Raw genomic sequence first — 13000 nt, 5'->3', positions numbered from 1 at the left:
ACTCCCTTCCCCTATATATGGTCACATCTCAAGTAGTGGGCGCCAATTATTCTGATCCATTCTGAAGCTAGGCCTGGAGGTGGAAGCAGCTGCTGGGCCTTTGTTGTTGGAAGCGGTGTTGGCTGCAGTCCTGGTGTCTAACTCTAACTGCAGCTGGGAAGCTTGGCTTTATCCTTTGTTGTTTCCTCTGTCATACCTTCTTTTCTTGTTGTAGTAGTGCAGTGGTGGGACTAGCGATCCTCACCTGCCAGCTCACTAGCCAGGGTTATTGCAGGGCTTCCTAGGGCTTCAGGTATCCTGCTCAGCGACAGGTGTAGCTAGGAGTGCAGGGTGCAGCTGCAAGTGAGTGCAGGAAGTGTCCTATCATCACCCTTCCTAGCACCAGGGCTCACCATTGTTAAAATGTCCCCAGTGTATGCCTTGTTTGTTGTAGTGAACCACTTGTTTGTGGTGTGTTTCGCCGTGAGCTGGACCTTCCATAAGTCTGTGCGTGACATAGGACTGATAATTCATTCTCAAAACTCTCAATTCCCAGGTAAAATCTGCATTCAGTGAGGACAGACTATTACATTACTGAGATAGGAGATGGCAATTGTTACTGATGAGATCCTTCGTAAATGGGATGAAGAGGAGGAGCTCTGCTTCTAGATCCTCCCTGCTACATAAAATCTTATAAAAAAAAAAAAGTGAGCCAGAGTATGAGTTGGTATACATGTAGCTTGTAAGCTCATGTTCACTGTGGCCATAAGACATAAAAAAACAAAGAAGAAAATAACATGAACATATACCCTGCTGTAACTAAATAAAAGCAGAATGCATATAAACAAACATGGGGTACCTAGTAAACACTATTTTTGATCAACAAAGCATAAAGCCATCCCACCGCGTCAAGGTGTACCCAGTCGGGACAGTACTCTTTTGTACTTAGTACAAATAGGGTGCGGCCCCCTTCTCAGTGAGCCGGGCATTTCATCTTATGCTTCCCATGGCTGTGTGTCCTGTTGGGACCCAGTCACTCTCAGCCCTTATTTAGATTCATGTCTGTTTACACATGGTGAGGTTTTCATATTAGAGAGTGTAGGTACCATCCTGACTGGGTACACCTTGTTGCGGTGGGATGGCTTTACACTTTTTGATCAAAAATAGTGTTTACTATGTACCCTATGTTTATTTTTCTGCATTTTGCTTTTATTAGTTACAGCAGGGTATACGTTCATATTATTTTTTTCTTTGTTTTTTTTTATAAAATTTTATCAGTAACAATTGTCATCTCCTATCTCATGGCGGTGTATACTTTTGTAAGTTTGCCGCAGTGGCTGGTCTATGAGGGCGTAATGCAGTCGTAGACTGGAGGCTTTTGTTCCCCCAAGAGATGGCACGGAATAGCCTCCAGACACCGAATGCAGCTCTGAAGGTTTGACCAATAGTTGTCAGATTACTTTGGCATGATCTGAAGCTCTGAGGGAATGTGTTGTGGTTTTCATGGTGCTTCATGCTTAGGTAGGAGTCTTGTGTATGCAAAGCAAATTTGGAGTTGTGAAATATCATCCATTGTGTGTGAAGTCAAACCATGTAACCATCAAACGTTGGCCTTGTGCTCATGTAGGAAAAAAACGAATTGTGCTTCTGACTCAGAAGTTCTAAGTTATTATGTGAACATATCTGACATTCCAGCCGAGTGTTGCCACCGTACATGCTGGACCTTCACTATAAAGACTTTTATGGGATACATGAGTGACCTGTCATAATTTTGTTTTTAACTATTTACTGTTAATATAATAGTTTTTGTAAGATGTTGCCACAACAAACATATATAACCCATAATATAACAAGGTCTTTAACTTTTAGGATGGGCTATCCAATGGTTATTTCCATACCAATAATACTATGTTCTCTGTGAACAATAATGGGATGATGTATTTTATTCATGGCGAGCTTGACAGAGAATTAACACCAAGAATTAATGTACAGGTAAGTCCATTCTATAACGTCTCTACTGTGTTTATCACTCGTAAATCCAATTAGTTCCTCACAATATAAAGTCTCACAGACCTAAAGCTGCGGAAAAAAAATCAGTACACCCCTACTTTCCTTATTTCTATTCTATTTACTATTACACTAGGAACATATTTTTACAGTCTAAGGATATGTGGACACAATGAGAATTTGCAGATGTTTCTGTACTAAATACCAGATTGTTGGCAGTAAATGTGCTGCATAAAATACACACTTTTTGGTGCATTTTTACTTGCATTTTTTTCCCGCATTTATGGGAATGACAGAAAATTACTGCAAGTAGGCTGAAAGAATTGAGATGCTGCAGATTTGAAAAAATGCTTTAATGGTTCAAATCCACAAGGAAAAAATTAGCAGCATGTGCATGAGATTTCAGAAATCTCTTTGTCTTTACTGACACTGTAAAGTGCAGTGCTCTGACCCTTGAAAAACACGTGGAAAAAGTGTGGCAAAGATGCAGCATGTGAACAATCCAAGGATGTTCCTCCTTACAGAATAGAGTGAACTATACAGTGTGTCCACCCATATCCTGTCCACCGCCATTAACTTGAGAACGGAGGCAGCTATAGGCATAGAAGTGGTGTCTAGGTATAGTAAAGTAGCCATGCGTTACGCATACGCAATGAAACCACCTATAAGCGCCACCTGGTGGAAAACAACAGAGTTAGAATTTTTATCTCGAAAACGTAACGAGATAGACAAAAAAAGTGAATTAAAAAATTGTAGGGCATCATCAATTCAATACAAATCTAGACCTTGCATACAGAAATGCTATGATATGAAACCCATGACCCCCCCAAAACATTGAATGCTGGTCACGCATATGGCGCTCATTTAACTTTGATGCTCGAAGTAGCCACCGTCAGCTGCAATGCACATCTGGACTCTGGACAGCATACTGTATCTTGCTGCACGTTGTGCAATATGGTAGGTGACACGTTTGGACAAGCATCTGTGATACGTCGTCGTAGGTCCCGCAATGTTGGTGTAGGGGTCGCATACACCTGCTGTTTGATGTGACCTCACAGAAAGAAGTCAAATGAAGTCAGGTCAGGTGATCGTGGAGGCCACTCCACGCAGCCACCATACCCAATGACTTGTAGGAAGGTCTCCATGAAGTATCACTTCATGTCCGCAGCCTTGTGAGTTTTACACATTCTAATCATAACATTTCTGTATGCAAGGTGTCGATTCGTATTGAATTGATGATGCCCTACAACTTTGTAATTAACTTTTTTCTCTATCTCGTTCCGTTTTCGAGATAAAAATGCTAACTCCGTTGTTTTCCACCAGGTGGCGCTATAGGTGATTTCATTGCGTAGCACATGACTACTTTACTATACCTAAACACCACTTCTATGCCTATAGCTGCCGCCGTTCTCAAGTTAATGGCAGTGGACAGGATATGGGTGAACGGAGGCAGCTATAGGCATAGAAGTGATATCTAGGTATAGTAAAGTAGGCATGCGCTACGCAATGAAACCACCTATAGCGCCACCTGGTGGAAAACAACGGAGTTAGCATTTTTATCTCAAAAACGGAACGAGATAGAGAAAAAAGTTAATTACAAAGTTGTAGGACATCATCAATTCAATACGAATCGACACCTTGCATACAGAAATATTATGCTTAGAATGTGTAAAACTCACAAGGCTGCGGACGTGAAGTGATACATCATGGAGACCTTCCTACAAGTCATTGGGTATGGTGGCTGCGTGGAGTGGCCTCCACGCTCACCTGACCTGACTCCATTTGACTTCTTTCTGTGAGGTCACATCAAACAGCAGGTGTTTGCGACCCCTACACCAACATTGCGGGACCTACAATGACGTATCACAAATACTTGTGCAAACGTGTCACCTACCATATTGCACAACGTGCAGCAAGATACAGTATGCTGTCTAGAGTGCAGATGTGCATTGCAGCTGACGGTGGCTACTTCGAGCATCAAAGTTAAATGAGCGCCATATGCCATACGCGTGACCAGCATTCAATGTTTTGGGGGGGTCATGGGTTTCATATAATAGCATTTCTGTGTGCAAGGTGTTGATTCGTATTGATTTGATGAGGCCCTCCAATTTTTTAATTAACTTTTTTGTCTATCTCGTTCCGTTTTCGAGATAAAAATGCTAACTCGGTTGTTTTCCATCAGGTGGCGCTATAGGTGGTTTCATTGCGTAGCGCATGGCTACTTTACTATACCTAAACACCACTTCTATGCCTATAGCTGCCGCCGTTCTCAAGTTAATGGCGGTGGACAGGATATGGGTGGACACATTGTATATAGTCCCATTACTCCCAAGGAAGTAAACAAGAGTTGGATATTTAACAGCAAATAGTTGGATCATTAGGGATTCTGCCAAAACTTATATAAATGAGATACAGCTACATTGGATTACTAGTGAATGGACATTGCACCCTTTGATTATAGGTACTATGTAGTAATGCTTCACTGGGCCAAAATTGATGATGACCCAACTCTTCCCTTTGGTTTTTCAAAACTGGGGCAAAAAAAACCAACAAACATGCCAGTTGGCCACATGTTTGCCTACAGTGCCTTGGGCACCTTCAGGTTTCCTTTAACACTGATTTTACCAATGTTGTTTGGTCTCAATTTATAGAAAAACTGACCTCATAGAATATATTCTAGTAAAAACTGTGCAATGCATTTCTTGACCAATACACTAAATTTTACCAGTTTACCTTGTTCACATGAAGTATTTTTCATCGAAGATTTGATACGACCTATTTTGCAGGTCTGGGTGTTTGATGCATGGTCGGGTGGTCTAAATTCCAGTGCGAAGGTCATCATAAATATTACTGATGTCAACGATAACAATCCAGAATTTCACAACCTGCCCCTCCGTTATACAATACCTGAAGGAGACTACTCCGACACTTCACCCATGCTAGTGGCTAAGCTAAACGTAACTGATTTGGATACAGGAGTAAATGGAAATGTTACTATTTCTGCAGATGATGAAAATGGAGATGAGACTTTCAGAGTGCAAAATGTAAGATTTCTCAGTAGAATGCCATGTTTATAAATTGAACAGATTCAAAAGTTTGTGATAAATATTTCCTTTCATATCTTCAGCAGTGTTTGCACTTATGGTTTTCTAAAATAGATCTAAATAATCTCTTTAGACATTTAGTGGGAATTTAGCAAGGCTTTTGTTACAATTTTCCGGCATCACAAATTGATTAGAATGTAGTAGAAGAAATCCAGCTCAACCATATAAAATCTTCAACTTTATTTGTATGAATTAAACATAGCACTTGCATCATTAGTCAATAGATAGGACATTTATGAGTTTCTGGTGCACTCAGCACCGTTACTTGTGCACTCAGCACCCTTACTTACAAGGGGATGTAGTTTTGATCAGCTATATCGCACAAATGAATTGCAACTTTTAAAAAGTATCACAAAATCACACAATTCTCACTCCAGTAAAGGATGGCATAACAGAATTTTGAGAATCATCTCTAGACAGAAGTATTATAATTAGTGATGGGTGAAAAGTAAAATATTTGCTTTCGAATTATTTGTGCCAAATAATTTGTACTATTTGTGTAATCGTCACAAATAATGAACTTAATACAAGTCAATGGGAAACTCAAATATATTTCCTGAGGACCTTGGAAGTGATCTGGGAGAGCTATGAAAATGCTGTAATGGTTGGAAAAGTGCTGAAACTGAATGGGAACAGCAGAGAGAAGATGCCTGGATGCATTTCAGATTCGCATTAGTGGATTCTGGGAATAATGTTTCCAGAGTATTATGGTGGTTAATGAAGGATAATTATACTTACTGAGTTTTCCACGGCTGTCACACTGCTTCTGGGTCTAACCATTAACTCCTATGAATATTGACTGCTTCTCCCACACATTCTCTGTAACAGTGTCTGTGATTGGTTGAAGTCCTGCTTCCCCCTCCCACCCTCTGTGTCAGTGTATGTGATTGGTTGCCCTCACACTAGCTGTCTAGGTCCCGGAGGTGGAGTGTAAAAATAAATAATTGGAAAAAATGGCATAGGATCCTCTGTATTTTGACACCCAATGCAGATAAAGCAGAAAACTGGAGGCTGCAGCCCTCAGCTGTGTGTGTTAGCTTGGCTGTGTATCAAAATACAAAGGACCCCATGCATTTTTTTTTTTAATTATTTAAATAAATTATTTAAAAAACAACATTCAGTCATCCCCCCAATTGTGATACCCAGCCAAGATAAAACAGACAGCTGAAGGATGGTATTTTCAGGCTGGTGAGGCCTATGGTTATTGGGACCTCCCAGCTTAAAAATAGCAGCTCGCAGCTCCCCCTAAATTGTCGCATCCATTAGTTGCGCCAATTCCAGCACTTTACCCAGCTCATCCCGATTGCCCTGGTGCAGTGGCAATCAGGGTTTTATAGGGAGTTAATAACAGCTGTGATTTGTCAGTAAAACACAGCTGTCATCAAACACAATATTAGTATTAAAGAGGGGTCTATGTAAGTAAAATGAAATAAGCTGAAAACAGATAAAAATCCTTTATTTAAAACAAAAAAAACCCTGTTTGTTTAATTTATTAACCCTCAAAACATCTCTGCAGGTCCAATGTAATCCACACCATGACATCCCACAATGATCCCGGGTCTGCTACATCCTGAGGTGTCTAACTACTAAGGTTAACTGAAGTGAACTGAGGTGAACTCATTGAACTTAGTGACCTAACCTCAAGTGAAGTCATTGAACTCAATGCCAGATTACCAAAGTAGGCTATGTGTGAAAAATGAGTATTGGTTGTAGACATCTCTGCATCAAATCTGCATCTCTTTGCAAAAAAACACGCCAAAAACCCATCAAAAACACATCTCTGCAACCGAATACTGAACGTGTGCACATAGCCTAATCAAGTAAACCAGCATTGAGTTTAATGACTTCACCTGAGGTGAGGTCACTGAGTTCAATGAGTTCACCTCAGGTCAGTTCACCATGGGAACTCCAGCTGTGACCTCAGGTGAAGTCATTGAACTCAATGCTGGATTAACAGATTAAGCGATGTGCGCACATTGATTATTCGGTTGCAGAGATTTCTGCACCAAATCTGCATTTCCTGGACAAAAAACGCACCAAAACCACATTAATATAACAAATGGAGAAAAAGACATGGATCGCACAACGTATGCGGTTTCTATGTGCTTTTTTGTCAAGAGATGCAGATTTGGTGCACACATGTCTGCAACCAAATACTGAACGTGTGCACATAGCTTAATCCAGTAATCCAGCATTGAGTTCAATGACTTCACTTTCACTGAGATCAGTGGAAGAGCCTGGGTGTGACCTCTGCTGAACTGAGTGACATCACCAGCCACTGTGGGACCTGACTGTGAGCAGGTAATGTCACTCAGTTCACCAAATGTCACATCTGGGCTTCCCCTGCTGCTGTCAGTGAAAGTGAGACTGGATTGTCAGATTGTAGGACTCGGCCATGACCCGCAATCAGGCAATCCAGACACAATTTCACTGTTTGCTTTGAAGGAGCCCAGATGTGACTTCTGGTAAACTGAATGATGTTACTACTCACAGCTGGGTTCCCTGTTAGTGTTTCCTGGATCCTGCAGAGAGTGGACATGTTTCCCCTCTCTCCAGACTCCGGATGTAGCAGTGTCGGGATCGTCATGGGATTTCGCATGGTTTAGGATTAATAAAAGAGTGAAAGCGGCTGTGTGTATTATATTGCAAATAAAGGATTTGTTGGTATTTGTGTTTTATTTCTTTTCACATATAGGATTAGTAATGGGGGTGTCTCATAGACTCCTCCCATCACTAATCTAGGGCTTGATGGCAGATGTCATTTGTGGACAAATCACAGCAGTCATTAACTCCTTATATTACCCCAATTGACACCGTATCAGGGCAATCGGGATGAGCCGGGAAAAGCCCGGAATCGTCACATCTAATGGATGCAACAGTTCTGGGCATCTAAATGTTGTGATACCCTATGAAGAATAGGACAGTGCCAGGGATACACAAACCAAAGAGGACCAGAAGAGATTTGATGTCAAATACAAAATATACTTTATTAATACAAAAAGTTAAAACAAGTGCACAGTGGTGGCAAGGAAAGATAGGACACAACTTGCCCAGAAAAACACACACGGAATACCTAGGGCTGCCTCAAGATGGCAGTGTAGCCTGCAAAAAGGTATATGTGGACTGACTTCCGGATCCGGTCCTGGCTGAGGTGGAAGCCTAGAAGAGAAGCTCCTGCCACCCCTCACAGAAACCGACTAAAAAAAGCCCCCCCGGACGAGCCACCAAACAGAGAGCAGCACAGGAGGTTACCTAAAGCAGCCAGCTATGGAACGGTACCTCCTGAGAAGCGCTGGGAGCAGTGAGGGAGCCTGGAGAAGCTGTGACATGGACGGGCAGTGCAGAGGAGAAGATAACATTATGGCGCCGACGAGCCTGATGGGGGAGGAGCCTGAGCGCATGGTGCGAGACACTGAAAAGCCAACACAGAGCCGGAGGGGGAGAGATAAGGGAGATATGAGCGAGGAGACAGGAGATAAGGAAGATATGAGCAAGGAGTCACAGGAGGACACAGCAGGAGAGAGGTGGATGCAGGGGACTGATGAGGGTGGATCGCAATGGGAGGATGAAGGAGATATGGAGGCAGAGGGGAGAGAAGATGCAGGCAAAGCAGGGCAGCTCAGAGACACAGCAGTGTTGGAGGATGAAACTGACAAACAGCACAGGGAGATTAATCCCACTCAGACACACAGGAAGTCAAATGCAAGAATTAATAGTACCCCCTACAAAGGAAACAAAAAACAGCTTACTACACCAACATCACAAGCCTGCAAGTTATTGGGGGAGAAAGGTAGTGGCCCAGTCCAGACAAAGAGAACTAAGAAAACAGCACCACCTGCAGGCCAAGACAAGTACACACAAAAGCTTAATGTGGACTATAAAAAACTGGCTGAAGAAGTGACATCACACTTGTCAAAAGAGATTAAAGTGGCTATTGAGGCAGCCATACAAACGTCATTAGCTAATATGCAAAAACATATAAATGCCCATGCATCTAGACTGGCAGAATCAGAGCAGAGAATATCTGACTCCGAGGAGACAATACTGGCTATGCAAGCACAAATAGCAGCTCTAGCAAAATCTAATGAATACTTGAACGATAAAGCGGAAGATTTGGAAAACCCACAGAGTGGGTCCACTGAGACACCAGGAGGCGAATAAGGGAGAGGGCCAAAACTCAAACAAGAATACCCCGATAAGAGCCAGACAGGTGATTGTCAAGTACCTTGATTATAAGCATAAGGAGGAAATATTGAGGGCCTTTAGAGAACGAAAGCGTCCACTACAATATCAAGTCTAGATTATAACATTGCACTCTCAAAAAATGAAAAACAAGGTTTGTTCTTTGCAATTCTTGTGTTTTTATTTATATAGAAATGTGACAGGGGAACGTTTCGGCCCAACGAGGCCTTTCTCACGCCTAGTCACTAGGATGAAGGAAAAAAGGAATAATCAGTTTTATACAATATTTACATATGTACAAATAAAAAACATAAAAAACCACTGAGAATAGGGTCTTGATGCATTAGAGACAACACATAAGATAAGCTTAAGCTTAAGAGCAGACACAAATGAAGAAAAGAGGAAAGGTAAGGTGGAGGGGGGTATGGGCGGGGGGGGGGGGAAGGGAGGAGAGAAGATGAGAAAAGCGGGGTATGGGCATACCTTCAAGTAAAGAGTTTGGCTTATATGTAACAGATGCAGGAATAATTAGAATAGAGGCGGTCCACCAAAAAGGCAAGGTTGAAGTCACTATATTCAAATTCTGTAAATAGATGTAATATAAACATATGGTTGGTGGTGTACATGACTCATATATATAGAATCTTTAGTATATGTGCCAAATACCTGTTTTATTATTTACAGAGGGTTTATGCATCCCCAGAGTTTTAGGAGGACAAGGTATATGTAGCGCCTAGAAAATATAGAGTACATGAGTACCATGTGTAACATACATTTATTCATATATCTGTCTGGTCAATTACCTTAGATCTCCTGAAAATGTAGGAAATGTTTTTTATTGTGAGTCTAGCTATATAGCGAGAGGTAGAAGAAATCCCATCTGTAAAATATTAATATAGGTGACCAGGTTTCAATAGTGGAGTCTATTATAACATGGTATACAATTAGCATCAGAGACAAACCATAGTAACCTTTTAAGACTGAGTCTATAGATCTACTGCAAAAAAGCTACTGCAAAAAAGCTGTCATACCTGTGACTTGTAAATCAGCTAATAGCCTGCTATGGTGGACTGAATCCTCTAGAGAAGATAAATTAAAGATCATATTAAAAGCTTGCGCTGTAGTCTAAGGGTTTGCACTCTGAGTGCTGTGGACATACCTTGTTGCCTCCTTCCCAGGATGTGGCCAAATGCAATAAGTGTCAGGTTAATACGGCTATTTAACGCCGTATAACCGGAAATGCCCGGAGTCCGACGCGCATGCGCGGTAGAAGAATGAGTCAGTATTAGATTCAATATGTTACCGCAAGGTCTAGAAGAGAGGCGCCCGCACATGCGCATTACGTTATATTATGGACATAGAGTGTAAACGCAGCACTAGAGATGTGCTGGCTGTAATAGACGGGAGGCAGGTAGAGAAGGGGTAGAAGGGACCGTAACCATTCATATTTTTAAGGGGGAGGTTACAACCGTGTATGGACAATATTGAGATGTATATATATCACAATACTCCTCTGATTTTTGTTTCAGTGTTATTTCTATAATAACGCTATAATTATATTATTGGACTCCTATTTGTCCATACACGGTTGTATTACACTACAATATCAAGGCAACAGACTCCTAATTTTTGGAGATTACTCAGCTGAAGTATCCAGAAGGAGAAAAGATTTTAGCAAAATTTGCTCATTTCTGTACAACAAAAAAGTAAACTGCCAGTTATTATACCCTGCTACACTGAAAGTTAGAAACCCCAATGGCTCGTTTGTATACTACAAGGACTACAAAGAAGCAGAAAACATTCTCATGGCAGAGCTCGACAAGACTAGGTCAGAAAGGCAAGAAAAAGGAGTTAGTGGAGAAGGGAATAATAGAAGAGGATCCCCCACAAGCTCAGGAAGAGATGTGGGACGTCTTGGGGGACAAAGGCAAGTCGAGACCAGGGAGGAAAGGAGGCTAAGCCCGGGTCAACAGCATAATTCTCGCCCGGAACACAGGAACCAACCCTTGGAGAGAAACCATGATACCTGAACTGGAACTCACTCATTATTTTTCCTTTTTTTGCCTGTTTGTTTGTTTTTTTTTCCAAACAGGAAGAGGCGTTGAGGAGGATGCGTTATGGAGAGAGGGATGGGGAGGTGAGAGGAGGAGGGGGAAGGGAGAAAAGAGAGGAAAACATTCCAAAGTCTGGGTCCTCTGCTCCCCCCCTCTTCTTTTTTTTTTTTTCCTTCTTTCTCCATCTTCTTTCCCCTTGGTCTATTTTCTTTTTCTCCTTTGTCCAGGAACGTCATCCAAATTCAAATGAAGTGGTCTTGTTCTGGGCGGACTGATGGCTACCTGGAGTCAGAGATAAGTAGGACTGGAGAATCTTGCTGAGGTTTTGACATACTGTGCTAATTTTTGCATAATTTTCAAAGGCTTATTCAAGTTAGTCAGGGGATAGAATATATATTTTATGGGGGGTGATTAGGGAGCTACATATTTTGGCTAGGAATAGGGGAGCTCACCAACGTGGCGGAAAGCGCCGTGGATTTCTCGGAAGGGAAAATATGTTTTACAGTTACATGCTTTTTGTTGTATTTGTTATATTTGCAAGGTGGGGAAAGGGAGTGTCGATTTTGTGGTACCAACTGTGACTCTAGTGTCGAACATCTTGTCTTCCTTGATGCAGGGGCCCATAAGGGAGGGAGTAGTAAAAGCAGAATACACAGGTAAACATGATATAGATAACTACGTGGAATGTTAAAGGGCTGAGATCACCTAACAAACGAGCAATGATATTGAGACATCTGAAAAGACTAAAGACAGACATTGCCTTATTACAGGAAACCCACTTGGGGGGGGAGGACTTTTTCCGCATGAAGAAACATTGGGTGGGCACTGTTTACGGGGCAGCGGCACAAGGTAGAAAAGCGGGCACTATGATCCTAATAAATAAACAATTCAGTCATGAGGTAGTGGCACATGAGGCAGACGACCATGGAAGGTGGCAGCACTTAACAATCGTTAGTCCAGCGGGTAAACTCAGTATTTATAATGTCTATGGCCCAAATTCACAACAAATCACATTCCATGATGGCATAAAGGCCACCATATTAGCAGATGGGGAGGCTAACATTATAGTAGGAGGCGATTTTAACACCGTCCCAGACTCAGCTGAAGATAGGAGGAGGGGCGAGGAGGGGACAGCTAATGTGGGCAGGAGTTTAGACAATAGGGATGTAACATTAGAAGACGTAGGACTGAAAGACATCTGGAGACTAACTCACCCACATGACAGAGAGTATACACCCTTCTCTCACCCTCATGATAGCTGGTCACGTATTGATCAGTTCTGGATCTCGCAAGATTTACTGAGTGGAACGCAAGATTGTGTGATAGAGAATATGGTGATCTCTGATCATAGTCCGGTGAGATTGGGCATTAGAGAGAAATTCAGGAGTGGTACCGATATCATATGGAGATTCCCATCGTTCCTTCTCAGGCAAGATAATTTCCACAGGGTGCTACAGGAGTGGTGGGGAGAATTCGCAGAGGACAATAAGGAACATAGAGAGTCCCCAGTGATTTTTTGGGAAACGGCAAAAGCGGTCCTAAGGGGTCGTCTGGTGGGGTACGCAGCCACGATCAAACGGAAAACCAATGAGAATTATAATTTCCATAGTGAAGCAGTACGGGTAGCATATACAAATTATGTGACAAATAGATCTCCCATGACAAAAGGCAGAT

At 42.0% G+C, this 13000-nt stretch overlaps 1 protein-coding gene across 1 annotated transcript in view; it reads left to right on the top strand.

Moving 5' to 3' along the window:
• Positions 1–13000, top strand: part of LOC142297178 (protocadherin Fat 4-like) — a 225280-nt gene that overhangs the window by 20698 nt on the left and 191582 nt on the right. The window contains exons 10-11 of the mRNA XM_075341447.1: positions 1849–1971; positions 4773–5030. Of these exons, the coding sequence (XP_075197562.1) occupies positions 1849–1971; positions 4773–5030 (381 nt within the window). The remainder of the gene's footprint in view (positions 1–1848; positions 1972–4772; positions 5031–13000) is intronic.

Source organism: Anomaloglossus baeobatrachus, chromosome 3 (assembly GCF_048569485.1).
Source record: "Anomaloglossus baeobatrachus isolate aAnoBae1 chromosome 3, aAnoBae1.hap1, whole genome shotgun sequence".
NCBI classification, from domain to species: domain Eukaryota; kingdom Metazoa; phylum Chordata; class Amphibia; order Anura; family Aromobatidae; genus Anomaloglossus; species Anomaloglossus baeobatrachus.
This window is presented reverse-complemented; position numbering and strand designations above follow the sequence as displayed.